We start from the raw sequence: 14,829 nt of genomic DNA, 5'->3' as shown, positions 1-14,829 counted from the left end.
TCTTTTATTATTCATACAGCCATAATTTTAACCTGTCCTTAGCTGTAAGATCACAGCCCCACATTCATACCTTTATTTGTCAAGAGGTGTGCTGAAAACTGTCAATTGTCACTGATTATGGATATATTCTTCTTATCCCACATTTGTTATGTTGTTCATGTGAATTTGCTTAAATTTTATTTAATCTGTAATTGTTCATGGGATCTAATCATTTCGATAGGTTTTTTATGATAAATTGATAGAAGTGTGATACCCCAGTTACAATGTTTATGCGAAACTTTAACAATACTAAACATGATTGTCTCGTTATTTTAGTTACACAGCTAGTTTTAATTTCTGAACATGTCGGAAGAAGCTTTCACGCAGAGGGTCATGGACACACTCACCCAGGGATTTGTGTCAGCAGGCATCGCCATGGGTTAGTAACATTATTTTATATACAATTTGTTAGTTGCAGCACCACTGCTGCTCATTCTGCTCTCCATTTTTATGCTTTGCTTAGCGGATGAAAGGAAGACAACCTCGACCTCAAGGTCAATGAAGTTGCTGGTACTATCATAGGGCATATACTCATTACTTAGATGTTTAGATATGATCAACTGCCAAAGGAACATATCTAAATTACCCAGCATCTCAAAAGTATATGAGTCTTGACAAATGAGCAAGCTTTCTGTCATTGTAATTTATTGTTTGTGTTACGCTATATTATGTACTCAATAAAATACTTTTTCAGTATAAATAGAAGCTGTGAATTTGTATAAGAAACTCCAATTATGTTTAAAAGCTTTTTGTTATAGATTACATTGATATATCTACACGAATAACAAAGTACATCAGTGGGAATATCAAAACATATTTTTACAGTAAATTTAAAATTTTTATACAATGTTTTTCATTTAAATGTAATTTTTTTAAAAAGTGTGATCATATTCCAAATTTCCTCTATAAAAGCTACCGTAATCCAAAGTCTAAGTCCAAAGCCTATATTCGTTTGTAAGTATTATAAATTACTAGTGTTTATATTAACAGAAATCAAATTTAAAATGAAAGGTTGATCGGTTTATGTAGTGAGAGGTTAGTAATACAATTAAGAGAATGTGCTCTATCTTTTACACATATCCTTGAGAAAGATGTGATGCCACCAACTTGAATGATACCAGTAACTTGAAGGGTATGATACCAGTAACTTGAAGGGTGTGATACCAGTAACTTGAAGGGTGTGATACCATGTAACTTGAAGGGTATGATACCAGTAACTTGAAGGGTGTGATACCAGTAACTTGAAGGGTGTGATGCCAGTAACTTGAAGGGTGTGATGCCAGTAACTTGAAGGGTGTGATGCCAGTAACTTGAAGGGTGTGATACCCGTAACTTGAAGGGTATGATACCAGTAACTTGAAGTTTGTGATACCAGTAACTTGAAGGGTGTGATACCAGTAACTTGAAGGGTGTGATACTAGTAACTTGAAGCATATGATACCAGTAACCTCTTATGAGTTGATGTTAGTTTTGTAGACAAGCAGTTTAGGAAGTATATCCATCTGTTTCTGAGAAGACTTATGAAGTTCCACTTCAGTTACTCCAACCTAAATTTAGTTCATGCTGTTCATGATGTTTTTGTCTCTCTTTCATGAGAGCGGATTTGTCCTATCATTGCATAGACTATTAGGTATTTGCCTATGTGAGTGTGTGATTGTATGCGCATATGTGTTCATGGCTGTTTGTATGTGCATCATTGGCCTTGTACTGAGGTGTGCCTTTTCCTGCACACATTCAACTTCATGATTGGATGTGTATATGTTGTGCAGGTAAAAGGTTAATGTGTATATGTTGTGCAGGTAAAATGTTAATGTGTGTATGTTGTGCAGGTAAAAGGTTAATGTGTATATGTTGTGCAGGTAAAAAATTAATGTGTATATGTTGTGCAGGTAAAAGGTTAGTGTGTATATGTTGTGCAGGTAAAAGGTTAGGCTTATTTGATGGACTCGCTAAACTGTCACAGACTAGAGAGTCAGCAGTTACTAGTGCGCAGCTAGCTGAAGAGCTACAGTACAGGGAAAGGTGAGTACACTGAGGTATACCTCGATATTCTTCTCTACAGTTTAATCCATGTTCAATTGTTTATTGTATTGTGTGGTTTAGAATATCTTGTCTCTTACTATACGCTGTCTGGTTAGTTAAATTTTAAATCTATGAATGTTTTGGTAAAAACTTAACAAACTCCAAATACAGATTGGTTCTCTCACTATTTCTTTTAGATATGTACGTGAATGGCTGAACGCGTTGGTGTGCGGTGATGTCATTGACCATGTTGAGATAGAGGGGGAGGATAGATACTGGATAGCTTCGTATAAAGTCGCCACCCTAGTCGGCGAAGGGTGCCCCGCTATCAATTCTGAACTTCTTGCTGGAGTCTTGAGTAATGCGAGAAATGTTGAGAAGTGCTTTGCCGTTGATGGACCTTTAGGTAAGCTCAATCGAGTTGCAAAAAACATCTGTTTCTTTGTCAAAAGTTTTTAAGAACTGCCTAGGTCATTCATGCATACTGATAGTGTCGGGATTGCATTATTCTGCGTCTCCACCAAATAATTTTACAAAATGTCATAAAAGTTCAAATAAGTGTTTGAGCGTATTCAAAAGATTGGTGGATTATTGCAATATTTAATATAGCATATGGTAGTAAAAATAATTTATAACATTGAATTGAACCCTTAACCACTTATGCCAAATATTACTCACGTCAAATTTTACTCGCATAAAATTTGAAGTGTCACCTTTTAACGTCTGCAGTAATCACTCTATTACTACTAACTATAAACCTATTACATGCTGTGGTCATACACATTTTTATCTTTCAACAATATTTCTGCTGATTCGATGTGCTGTGTATCGGGGTTAGTTATAAAATATTAAAGCACAACTGCCATTAACAGCTTTCATTGTTTGTTCATAGGTAAATCAGACATGCTGATTCCGATTTTGTACTCAGATTAGAGATTGTTTCACTAACTTTCAAAGTAATGAAGGTTTTTACAGCGTATTAATACCGGTCTCGAAAACAACACAATCGGCACAACAAGCTCTGCCCATAAATATGTGACATATGCTAGCTTTGTAGGAACGAAAGTTGGGGATGTTTAGTCCAATCTAAAATTATAGAGATGGATGTCTTAAAACCCATTATTCTCTTATATGATGTTTAATAGGCTGAACGCGAAGAGAAATTAACTCAAAAAATTAGCTCATTTTTCTTCGCGTTCAGCCTATTAAACATCATATTAAAGAATAATGGGTTTTAAGACACCCATCTCTATAATTCTAGATTGGACTAAACATCCCCAACTTCCGTCCCTACAAAGTTAGGTTACGTCACATATTCATGGGCGGGGCTTGTTGTGTCGATTGTGTCGTTTGAGACACCGATATTGAATCGCTTCAAAAAGCTTTCAAAAACAAAACTGACTTTGAAGGTTAGTGGATCAATCTCTAATTTGAGTACAAAATCGGAGTCGGCGTGTTTAATTTACCTATGAACAAACAATGAAAGCTGTTATGGTTCAAAGTTTACAAGATTTTCTCATCATCACTTATAACATCAACTGCAGTTGATTGAATATGAGAGAACAATTCAAATGATTTCACTGATTCTTGACGCATGCATGTAACGAAGAATGTAGTACATACAAGGAGTGAGCAATAAGTGTGTTGATTCATTCTGCAGGAAGAGACGTTGATGAGTATCCCGGGCTACACGATTTCCTAGCTAAGCACTCAACTCCATGGGCTGATGCACGCAATGTGAAGGACTTGCTAGCTGATGCTAGTCTTATCAAATTACTAGGTACTCAGATTAAGCACATGTAAGAAATTGTTGCTAGATCCGCCTCAGCTGTATATATTGAGTGTATTCGAATTTATACAGTAATTCCTTGACCTTCGAGTGAACCAACTTATGAGAAATTTGAGATACGAGCAGAATTTCGATGCGAGACAAATTTAAGATACAAGTAGACCAGCCAGTTCTCGGTGTGACGGCTAAGTAGGCTGCTTTCGAAAACTGCTTTCAGTCGATCTCGTCAGATTCGTTTAAAAAAGTTTTAAATAGGCCTGCTAAAAATGAAGCTGGAAGCGAAGCACGAAGCTGGAAGATGATAATACAATATTTAAATGAAGACGACATTAGAATTAAATTTGGTGTAAGATTAAAACTTTAGTAAGCTAAATTTATTTAGCTTACTAAATCTCTTATTTAGCTTACGTTAATTTTCATGAATTTAAAGTTTATGTTATAAAGCATCACAGCAGTGTAGCGTATCGAGCTTGTTGCCTTCAAGTCTCTCTGAGACTGCTGTTAGCAGCTACGTATGTCTCAAAGGTGAGAACTCTATGCATTACTGTACAGAGTAATTTTACATTTTAATGCAGATCATAACCACTAAATAAGCATTTGTTACTTTGTGAGCCTTGGTACTGAATTACCACAATTAAAAACATGTTTTTATATCGTAATATCCTTGTTTTTAAGTGTTTTTGTCTTAATATATAAGAGATTTTGTTTTGTTTGGTTTAGTGTGGTTTTGTCACAACATGGGAATGGATTAATTGGTATTTAGTCGTTTCATATAGGAAATATTGCTTTGACATATGAGCCCAGTCCTGGAATGCATTAAGCTCATAGGTGGAGGTACTACTGTACACTTAAATGTATGATACTCAGTAGACTGCATAACCACTGCTTTCATACCAGGAATATACTGACAGTTGAGTTGATAGACTAAGGTGTTTCTGCAGAGAGTGGTGGACGGGTGCTGGAAATCGGCTGTGGCGGCGGGGTTCCCATCAAGGCTATGGCATCTGTTTTCCCAAACAGCAGCTTTGTAGCCTCCGATATATCAGAACAAATACTGGATAAAGCAAAACTGAACTGCAAGGGTAAATCTATTTCCTTTATGTTTAGTCTGTGAGATCTGATAGTTTAAATGTAAAGTTTTTCCTTCATATGACGTAAAAAATTCCATATAGCGTAATTTGTCTAGTCGGACGAGTTCTCAAATTGGATTTGAATGTTAATCTATCTCATCGCACTTTCAAAAGAAAAACGATGTGCTTATAGCGTTATTTCTATAATATATATAACTTTTCCAACAATCTAGTTCGTCCTGATAGATCGTCAGATGTGCTTACAAAACAGAGAATAGGGTAGCTGCGCAATTGTTTATAAATACAAAGACGATCGATTGGTGCAGATGTTACAGCGTCGGTCCACCAATCTGAATGTCACGAGTTGGAGTGTCGTCAAAAGTCTCTTTTATACTAACCTTGATCCTGTCTAAACCTTAGCTTTAAGTGTGCGTTTAGTAAGCTAAATTCATTTAAGTGAAGTAAAAGTTTATCTGATGCATATGTCTCGAAGGTAAGAACTTCATAAGGTACATACCGTACGTAGTAATTTTACATTGTATTGCAGGTCATAACCACTAAATACACTAAAATTACTGCAGGTAACTATAGTTACCAAGGAAATCTACTGTTTAGTTATTAATTTTTTATATGAACAATACGTATATAATATTTGATGTTTTTTTTTATTAGGAGTGTTTGAATTAGATAATTACTGGATCTTTTACAAGGTTTCCCTCTATACAACATTTTTGCCTTAGGAAGTTAAGATGCGAACACTGGAGCAAATTAATGTCGTGTGGTGTGGGTCCACCCCCCCCTGTATATGATATTGATATCGTCTATACTCTATAGCAAGCCTTCTTCAATGATTTGAAGGGAGTTGTTACAAGTGTCTTTTAGTGATTGCAGTTTTTAATTTATCGGTGGCCATTTGAGTAATCTATGTCATTTTGTATTGCTGTCTTCTCAGGTGATTTTGTTTCATAAGTCAGCTCTCCAAATTGTCTGTTTTAGTCATATTTCTGGCGATAACTCTGCAAAGTTTTGTCTTGTCATTTTTAGACTTGCCCAATGTTACTTACGAAGTTCTTGATGCTTGCAATGTGCCATCGGATCGGGAAGACAGATTCGACTTGATTATGCTCTTCGATGTTTTCCATGATGTGTCATATCCTTCAAAGCTGCTCGCCGGGGTACTCCAACTACTCAATGAAGGAGGGCTATTTCTAATGTCTGATCTTGATATGTTCGGCAGTGTCCAAGAGAATAAAACAAAATGTGGTAAGGCCAATTAATAAAAACAACATGCTCACAGAACGTGTTTGTCAGATGTTCATTTTATTATATCCTCATTTGACTAGTTAAAAATCAACTTACACTAAATAAAGTTAAGTAAATATTTTATCAGAAAGTATCGGTATTTTTCTATCATTTGTGATTGTTTTTGATGTTTGAGGTGATCTGACTGCCAGGATCACAAGTTTCACGATTTAAATTGGCAAAACTTGATCGTGGTTAAAATGCTCAGAAGGAAAATACAGTCGGCGCTCCTACAACATAGATAATTCATTCCAGGATCATTTACGTTATAGGGATTTCATGTTTTAAGAACAGTAAATTACACATAAATTGTCTAATCTGTTTTAAGATCTTTCAAAACTCACCCTTTTTGGCATATAAAAAGGAAAAACTTGACTTGGATGTTCTTAATTTGTGGGCTGTAAATTAACTGCAACAATATTAGTTTGCATCGACACCTTTTCTCTTTTTTATGATCAACCTCACTGGTTTTATAGACCATGATTGCGGTAATTCTACAATAAGTTGATGGAGAGCACACATCCGACGTTCATTTACAACAATTTGCTTATTTATCTAAACAGCAAAGTCTATTCTGCAACGTAACACTAATAACAAATATTTTATGCGACTACAAGAAAAACAAACAAAATGTTTCGCAAAAAGTGGTACTACCTGTTCGTCGTCTAACTTTTACTAGGGGTCCAAGTTAGAATAAAAAATAACTTTGGATGATATTTCATATCGTGACATTCGGATTGGTGAACCGACGGTGTAACGTCTACACCAATCGATTGCCTTTATATTTATGAACAATTGAAGCTATCTTATTCTCTGTTTTGTCGACACATCTGACCATCTATCTCGATGAACTAGATTGTTGCCAATGTTAGGCCCGTATCCCCTGGCGCGGCTGTCCGGCTGAGCCGCCCCAACTTTTTAGAAATTTTTCACGGTTAAGTACCGTCAAACTCGGATAACTCGCCCTCGGATAAAATGTAACATTTCATCTCGAACACGAGGTTAACTTGAACGGATTTGTTTGATCCGTTCCCACGCAATGACAAATTGCTTCAGATAACTCGACCTCAACATCATTTACTCGAATAGTTATTTGCCCAACGGCTATGAAGACGGTTTTTATCGCTGTAGAATATCACTTTAATCCAAGCCATAGAGACAAACATCAACTTTTAGTAGTTCTTAGGCGTCATTATTATTATCAGTGGCAAAATATTCTTGTTAACGACTTTTATAAAGGTATGCAAAAGGTCAATTTTTACCAAACATCCGCTAGGGCATGTCCTATCGAAAGCGTGGAAACCTCCGGATGAACTTGAAATAAAATCGGCAAAATTGATCTTTGTTAAAACGCGTAAAAGAAAAAGCGTTTCTGACTGTTTTAACTGCAGTCAAGTTTTGCTTATTTTAATCTAAAAACGTTCCGGCAGTCACATCACCTAAAACAAAACAAATATCAGAAAATAGATAAATGTTGATACTTTCCGATAAAGATTTTTAAAACTTCACATGAGAGGCCCTGCTGAGGCCCTACATGAGAGAAACCTTTTGGGGGCTTACACGGCCCCCTCCACGCCCCCAGGTGTTCATAACTAGTCGCCTAACATTAGCCGCCCCAACTTGCAACCAGTGAATACAGGCCTGGCCAATGTTGTACATGTATATATAATAACTGTAACGCTACACGCACGTTCCTTTTGCAAGTGCGGCGAGATAAATTAACATTCAAATCGAATCTGAGAACTCGCCTGACTTGAAACTTTACGTTATATGGAATTTTTTACATCGTAGGAAGCAAAAACTTAACATAAAGTTTTTATGTTATCTGGAATTTACGCTATAGGAGCGTCTACTGTACTTGGTGAAATGATGCCACTAGTTGCTCTCTCTCATTTTTGATATCGGCTATTTCATTTAAGTCGCATCTCTTTTTCTATTCTGTCGATCTCTTCGTTGAAGTGCAACTATAGACTTGATAATCACACTCTCGCTTGAATCTGAGTCAAGGTTTGTTGATTTTAATCTTGAAATATTCTGCCGGCTAAGTCACCCCAACCATCAAAAACAATAATAAATTAATTATTAAATTAATAAACAAAAAATAATTGCAAATTGTAGAAAAATAACTGATACATTCTGATAAAAGCTACCAAAACTCTGTGCAAGTTCATCGTTATAGAAAGGGAGCCTCTCAAACCTGTTTCCTTGTCATGTTACAGCTGGCGCAGGTTCTGCACTATACATTGTCAGCTGCCTATACTGTGTGCCTACATCTCTACGATTCCCTGGAGGTGCTGGTCTAGGCGCGTGCTGTGGTCCTCAGGCTATCGAGCAACTACTTAATGAAAGTGGACTTACAGATGTTACGTCATCATCTACAGACCTCGGTCGGACATTCCGAGCTACAAAGTCATCCGAGGTGGTGACGAGTAAAAAAGCCAAAACTGAGTCAAGTAAAGGGACTTAATCACTCATACGCACTAGGTCAAGGTTGCCCTATGTTATTGATTCATGTCTTTCCTATGACCAGAGTTGTGAAACGATAAGACTTCTGAAATGCAAACATGTTTATTATCGGAAAATGTGACACTTACATGAATAGATTTGTTTAGTTTATCACCTGAGTAGCTCTATGTAATTTAGGATATTTTTAATTGATGCCAGAATTTAATGGTTCAGCCTGAGCCTGTGATTTGCTTTCTGTGATTTGGGTTAGGGCTTAACTTCTGTGATTTGGGTTGTGTTATGCAGTGGCCACCCTTAATTAAAGTTTGCCAGTTTTTACAGACATTTCTGATCAAGTCTTTGATATTTGCCAATTATTTATCTAGTCTCCCGTCTTGTAGCCCAATTTTTTTTTATTTTCTTATGTGTATACAGCTGCATTTATAAAATATGAAGGATTATCTTTGGCTAATTTATGGAATGATTACTAATAAAATACATTTGGTGCTTAATACTATTTGGGCATCTGTATTGTTAGATCGTACATGATTATCTTCGTAGCTTCAGCAACAGGGTTTCAGATGTTTCTGCTAGTGAATCTTAATAATAAAATTGCTGATTACTTCGTTGGTACAGAATCGTTTCGTGTGAACCATTCTTCGAATATTGACAATGATTTCTGCTTAGCTTACTGCAAGCAGAGGCTGTGCTTGGATTTTTAAGAACATCGTTAAACAAACAATGGCTCTGTGTGGCAAGGAAACCTCATTGCATGTCATTCCAGTCACCATCTGTGGCCTTTGTTGGGGATTGAACCTCAATTGATTGTTTGCTGGTTCAGGCGTCTAGGGTGACTTTGGGTGATTGTTATTGAGTAATAATACTCCTAAAAGTTACTGTTCCTATTTTATCAGTAATAATTATGCCGTAAACTGTAATAACTTTGATTAATCGTCCGACTCGGACAAGCTCTTTTTTAAAATAGCCAAAAAGGGTTCTTGGTATAAAAATATTTTTTGTAGACCCTGTGGTTTAAAAGTTATAACGATTTATCAATACCCCTGATAAATACATGTACATATTAGGTTTTATCGAATACATAATTACGTATGTTTTGGCAAAGAAATCAATTTGGTTGCAAAAGAGTTAATTATGCTCATACTATTTACTCATGATGATCTCTCATGGTGCGTGGGACTACCGAGTGTACTACTCTAAATAAAAAGACTGACAATATTTATGGAAATAGGCAAAGGGTAGACAACTTCAATTATATAAATAGTAAGTTTCTAGTGAGATGTACAATATCTATCTCCCTATAAATTTGATATATATTTTATACATAATTCTGTAAAAAAAAGGAAAAAGGCAACATTTTTCTGAAAATCATAACAAATAAAAAACCAAAGCAAATGACTTCTGATCAATTCTTTTAGCAAAATTTAACATTTACTGCTACGCCGAAAGTGATGAAAAGTAAAGCGGGGCTCAAATAACTAAAAGTAGACATACTAAAATATCTGGGGTAATTAACAATAGAATTAAAAATTAATATGAAAACAGCAGTATTTAGATAACCGAGTTATATGTTAAGTTAAATATTACATAGTCTCTGTTAGACTAGCTTTGTATTCCTATCAACCTGTATTTACACACCCTCCATCTCTAGTACCAGGAGGCTACACAATTGACCTGTTTTAATATTTATCATGTTTTGATATCATAGAAAATAAAATTTCTGATAGAGATAAAACAGTTACAATGGCCATTTTTAGGTTGGCCATTTTGCGCTTGATCTAATCTATTTAATATTCCATGATAACAGTACTAAACATCAAAGTAATATTGTATCAAACTTTATTGCTAATTATTAATCTCTTATTAAATGGCCTAATCTAGCCTGCCATCGGTTATAAATATACTAGTTGGATGCCCAACATTGCACAGGTAATCAAAAAAGATTTTTGATTAAAATTTTTTACTTTTAATCAACTTAATATGATAAAATTTTTTACTTCTAATCAACGTATACAACATTTACCATTCGTAGTTTAAAATGAAGGTGTTTGCTTATTTCTGTTTGTGTCCGGCTAATGCATAATTCAAATGTTTGAAAGCGCGAGGAATAGCTAAAATAGATTATTTAAAAACATTTCTTACTACTTATGCTACACATTCATTCAAGAAGTTAAACAGCTCATAAACCGTGGCAGGTATAGTGTTGTTGCCATTGGCTAAGTTTCTTTACCAATGAATTTGGGTAACTTGAGTTACTCTAAATCTTTACTATAACAAAAGTCGTACCGTCGTTCCGCCTGGGCGTTAAGAAAAATGATTGCACCTCACGGGAAACAAACCTGGACACTCGGATGCCTGGATGTTAAGCTAAGTCCACTAACGCTAAACCAGGCCGTGGTTCACTGGACTTTAATGATGACAATGTTTTTCTGATGAGATTAGTTTTTTGGTTTTCAGAGTTGTGTTTCCACAACAAGAAAACTCACAACAATTACCATTATGAAGTACATAAAATGTGTTATTTTGCAGTATTTCAGTGTAGTACCCAACAAGTGGTGAAGAATTCACAGCACTTTTTATTTGTGTTTACATAATATCCAAGCCAGAAAGCTTGCCGAACTTTGAACCACGATTGGTGCAACTGCTATTAGTTTTAGTGTACTGCTTTGGAGATGGTTGCCATGGCAGTAACATTCAGAACACCAGACTATGATTGGTCAATTCTTGATACCATGCTATATAATACAAGCAAAATATTGATAATGTTTTTAACCAAAACATACAGTTTACAAAAACGAAACTCCTGTCAGACAATAAAATACCAATCCTTAAATCTTTTCTACTCTTCTTGAAGTTAGTCAACAATTTACTAGCTACATAGGTCAATGACACTGACTTTTTATATCAATGTATGAAAATTAGGTACCACCACAATATAACCTTTGAAAGGTATATTGCAGCTACTTCTGAACCAACAACACTATATATATTAATACCGTAATACCTCCTATTATAGAGGAGTTATTACAAAAAGTTGGCCAATTTTCTTATCAGATATTAAAATGCTGCACTAATCGATCAAAGTATCCACAGATTTACAGTTACAAGGGCCACAAGGATTAGTATTTACAATATATGTTCTTTAATTATGTACTCATAATTAACACACCAGTATATTAGCTGTTCATAAGTAACATGTCCGTGTCTCTGTAGATAAGCTTACAAATAACATGCCAGTTCTGTATGTGCTTACAAACAACATGTTAGTAGATTTTGAGAGGGAGAAGGGAAAAGAGAGGAGGGAGAGAAAGAGCAGGAGAGTTAGAGAAAGAAGGAAGGAGGGAGAGGAAAGGAGAGAGAGAGAGGGAGAGAAGAGAGGGAGAAAAGAGAGGGAGGAGGGGTAGAGAAGGAGAGGGAAGGAGGAGGGGTAGAGAAGGAGAAAGAGAGGGAAGAAGGATGGTAGAGAAGGAGAAAGAGAGGGAAGGATTAGGGGTAGAGAAGGAGAAAGAGAGGGAAGGAGGAGGGGTGGAGAAGGAGAAAGAGAGGGAAGAAGGATGGTAGAGAAGGAGAAAGAGAGGGAAGGAGGAGGGATGGAGAAGGAGAAAGAGAGGGAAGGAGGGGGGTAGAGAAAGAGAGATGTTGTTGCTATGGCGACGAATGTTTAAAAATAATAACCTTTTTATCCGCTACAAGCATCTTATCTGACATTAATCCTGAAAGACTACTTCTAACTCTAAACCTGAGGAGGATATATACAGATAGTCTAGCCCCCACCAGTTTAAACATTTTAGCATTTTATATTTTCAAATTTATAAAAGCATTTTTTCCTGGTTTTCATTCATAAATTTTTACATCTGCGCAGTAACTAGCTAACTTCTTCTCAATTACTTTCTCTTTAATATATAAAACATGATTTTTTCCAAAATATGCTTCTTATTTTGTCAAGTTAATTGTATTTTCTTCACACTATGCAAATCTTTCTTGAAAGAACATAAAATAATTATAATAAAACTTGGTAAAAGTACCTCCTTTGACCTTCTTCACGTCGGAATCAGAAGATGTGGTTCTAGAATATTTTTTATATTTAAATTTTTTGGTTATGATGCTGTTTAGCATTGACATTACATCTACTGAAAATTCCTAAACTAATTAAAATATCAATCACATCTAACTATACGTATGTTGGTTGTCTACTCCTTCCTACTCTATCCACTGCTGTGTTGATGGTAATTATTGTGCTAACAGATTCACATGTTCCTTATTGTAGTCCAACCGTTAGACAATTATAGTTGAAATTGTTTGAATTATTAATATTCTTTATACAAGGTAAGGTTAATTATAGAATACTCGTAGCCAATGAACTCGGTGTTTAAATTATTACACCGATTTTATAAAGTTGCTGAGAAGTAAACAGCAACATAGAACATTCTAGAATAAACAAGCTCTATACATAACAGTAGTGACAAGAACGCACAGGTTGTATTCTAAGAATTCTACTGAAACTAGTGTTGTCACAGATTTTGTTCAGGTTACGCATTACTGCTGCCTGTGCCAAGTTGTATATCTCCCCTGCTCTCTAGTCTTATCCGCTGTTCAGTGCTTCACCGCTGTTCCCCGCTGCATACTGCCTAAAGTAATCGTAAGTATTATTAAGTAACTCTATAAAATAAACTGTCTGAAATGTCTCAGTTAACAAACTCTTAACTTTCTTAACAATACTGACAAGAAAGAGTGAAAAAGAATAGAGCTCAGTTAAGTTTCTTTATGGTTTTTATGTATGTTATAATAATATTATTTTTAAATAACAGAGCGAGATGAGCACCCAGACATTGTGTCAATCGTGTCATGACAGATGGTGTGAAACATGCAACCTCAAATTTGCAAGGAATTTTGATGGGACCAAACGTGAGTGTTATATACTTATGCTGTTACGCTGATGCTACTTGTAGCTTGTGACTAACTGGGTTATGTGTTTGGTCTTGTCAGCTTATTAACCTGGGTAAAGCTAAGCTTTAACAATGCCAATAAACATAACTTATTTTCTTGTAAAATCCTGTGTTCTAGTCTTGTTGTGCATTAGATTTAAGACAAAACACTATTGGCTACTGTGAGGTACTTTTGACATATACAATATCTTTGCATCCCTAAGGAATTCCTCTTACAGCCATGGCAAAAATGTTTCCATTACCAACATCTCTAACAACATTGATGGAATACCTTTACAGCTTTAACTCATGATTTACAGCAAAATAATAATTGTAAAAAAAATTTAAGAAGGCGAGAACTTCCATAATGTGTTACACTAAATAATAATCATCTGAAAAAATGTAGAGCAGCGCTGACATGCTATCACCTTCTCTTGATAGGTAGATTACCTCGAAGATATGAGTCTCAACGATTACCACCAACCTTCTACCAGTTATAATCAACCTACAACCACCTCAGCTTCACCTTCTTTGGAAGGTTCTGCTTGTCTTTGTTAAATTTTCTAATTTGATCATGCACTTCACAATCTAGACACCCTGTATCATTCACTGCTCCTGCCCAGAATGAATGCCAGTTGATCTGTTGATCTTGGGTGGTCTGTGGGTCTTGTGTGGTCTGTCTGACTTGCCATAGTGTTATACATTTGATTAGGTGTGCTTGAAGTCATTTTTCTGTTTGCCTTTGAGCCAACAACATGTAGTTTTTCACCTCTGTATTTCAATACTGATACTTTCTTTTATTTGTATCAAGTTTCATTATTACGCCAATATCATATACACATATAATAAAGAATTAACCAGAAGGAGGATCACGTACTATTTAGCAATCTTCTGGATGCGTTATTAAGGTAAATTATATACCTTTCATTTTATATGCTTTATTTTATATGTTGCCAATGGCTTTGCAGATGATCAACTGTATAATTAACATACCTTCATTGCATACACAGTACCATAGAGTTATCTCCCCTAGAGTGATAACTACACAAGCGTTTCCGGTGCCAACAAGGAGCGTTTAGGCCACGCCCCTTTTTTGTGCTAGTCAGTCGTAGTGATTGACTAGATCAATAACATCAGCCATGAGAAGGATTGAACAAGGATCATGAATTTCCAGTTAAGATAGAAATTAATGCTCATATTAAAGAAATGATGATTATAG

At 35.6% G+C, this 14,829-nt stretch overlaps 1 protein-coding gene across 2 annotated transcripts; it reads left to right on the top strand.

Annotated features, from left to right (window-relative positions):
• Positions 1-313: 313 nt before the first annotated feature.
• Positions 314-9,179, top strand: LOC137406294 (S-adenosylmethionine-dependent methyltransferase Rv2258c-like). Of its 2 annotated transcripts, XM_068092843.1 has the most exons (7): positions 314-418; positions 1,959-2,061; positions 2,259-2,467; positions 3,722-3,841; positions 4,792-4,932; positions 5,965-6,183; positions 8,442-9,179. In XM_068092843.1, the coding sequence occupies exons 1-7, from the start codon at positions 343-345 to the stop codon at positions 8,687-8,689; spliced, it is 1,116 nt and encodes a 371-aa protein (XP_067948944.1). In that variant the 5' UTR covers positions 314-342; the 3' UTR covers positions 8,690-9,179. The 2 variants fall into 2 exon arrangements, with proteins under 2 accessions (XP_067948944.1, XP_067948945.1); XM_068092844.1 differs by lacking the exon at positions 4,792-4,932.
• Positions 9,180-14,829: the final 5,650 nt, after the last annotated feature.

Source organism: Watersipora subatra, chromosome 10 (assembly GCF_963576615.1).
Source record: "Watersipora subatra chromosome 10, tzWatSuba1.1, whole genome shotgun sequence".
Lineage (NCBI taxonomy): Eukaryota > Metazoa > Bryozoa > Gymnolaemata > Cheilostomatida > Watersiporidae > Watersipora > Watersipora subatra.
The sequence above is the reverse complement of the archived record's forward strand: the minus strand, read 5'-3'. Positions and strand labels throughout refer to the sequence as shown.

What these genes read in the sequence shown, in the direction of transcription:
- LOC137406294 (XM_068092843.1), top strand. Translation starts at nt 343, where the DNA reads ATGTCGGAAGAAGCTTTCACGCAGAGGGTCATGGACACACTCACCCAG. An exon ending in GTCAGCAGGCATCGCCATGG is followed by an intron (nt 419 to 1,958) that starts GTTAGTAACATT and finishes TATGTTGTGCAG; the next exon opens with GTAAAAGGTTAGGCTTATTT. An exon ending in GAGCTACAGTACAGGGAAAG is followed by an intron (nt 2,062 to 2,258) that starts GTGAGTACACTG and finishes TATTTCTTTTAG; the next exon opens with ATATGTACGTGAATGGCTGA.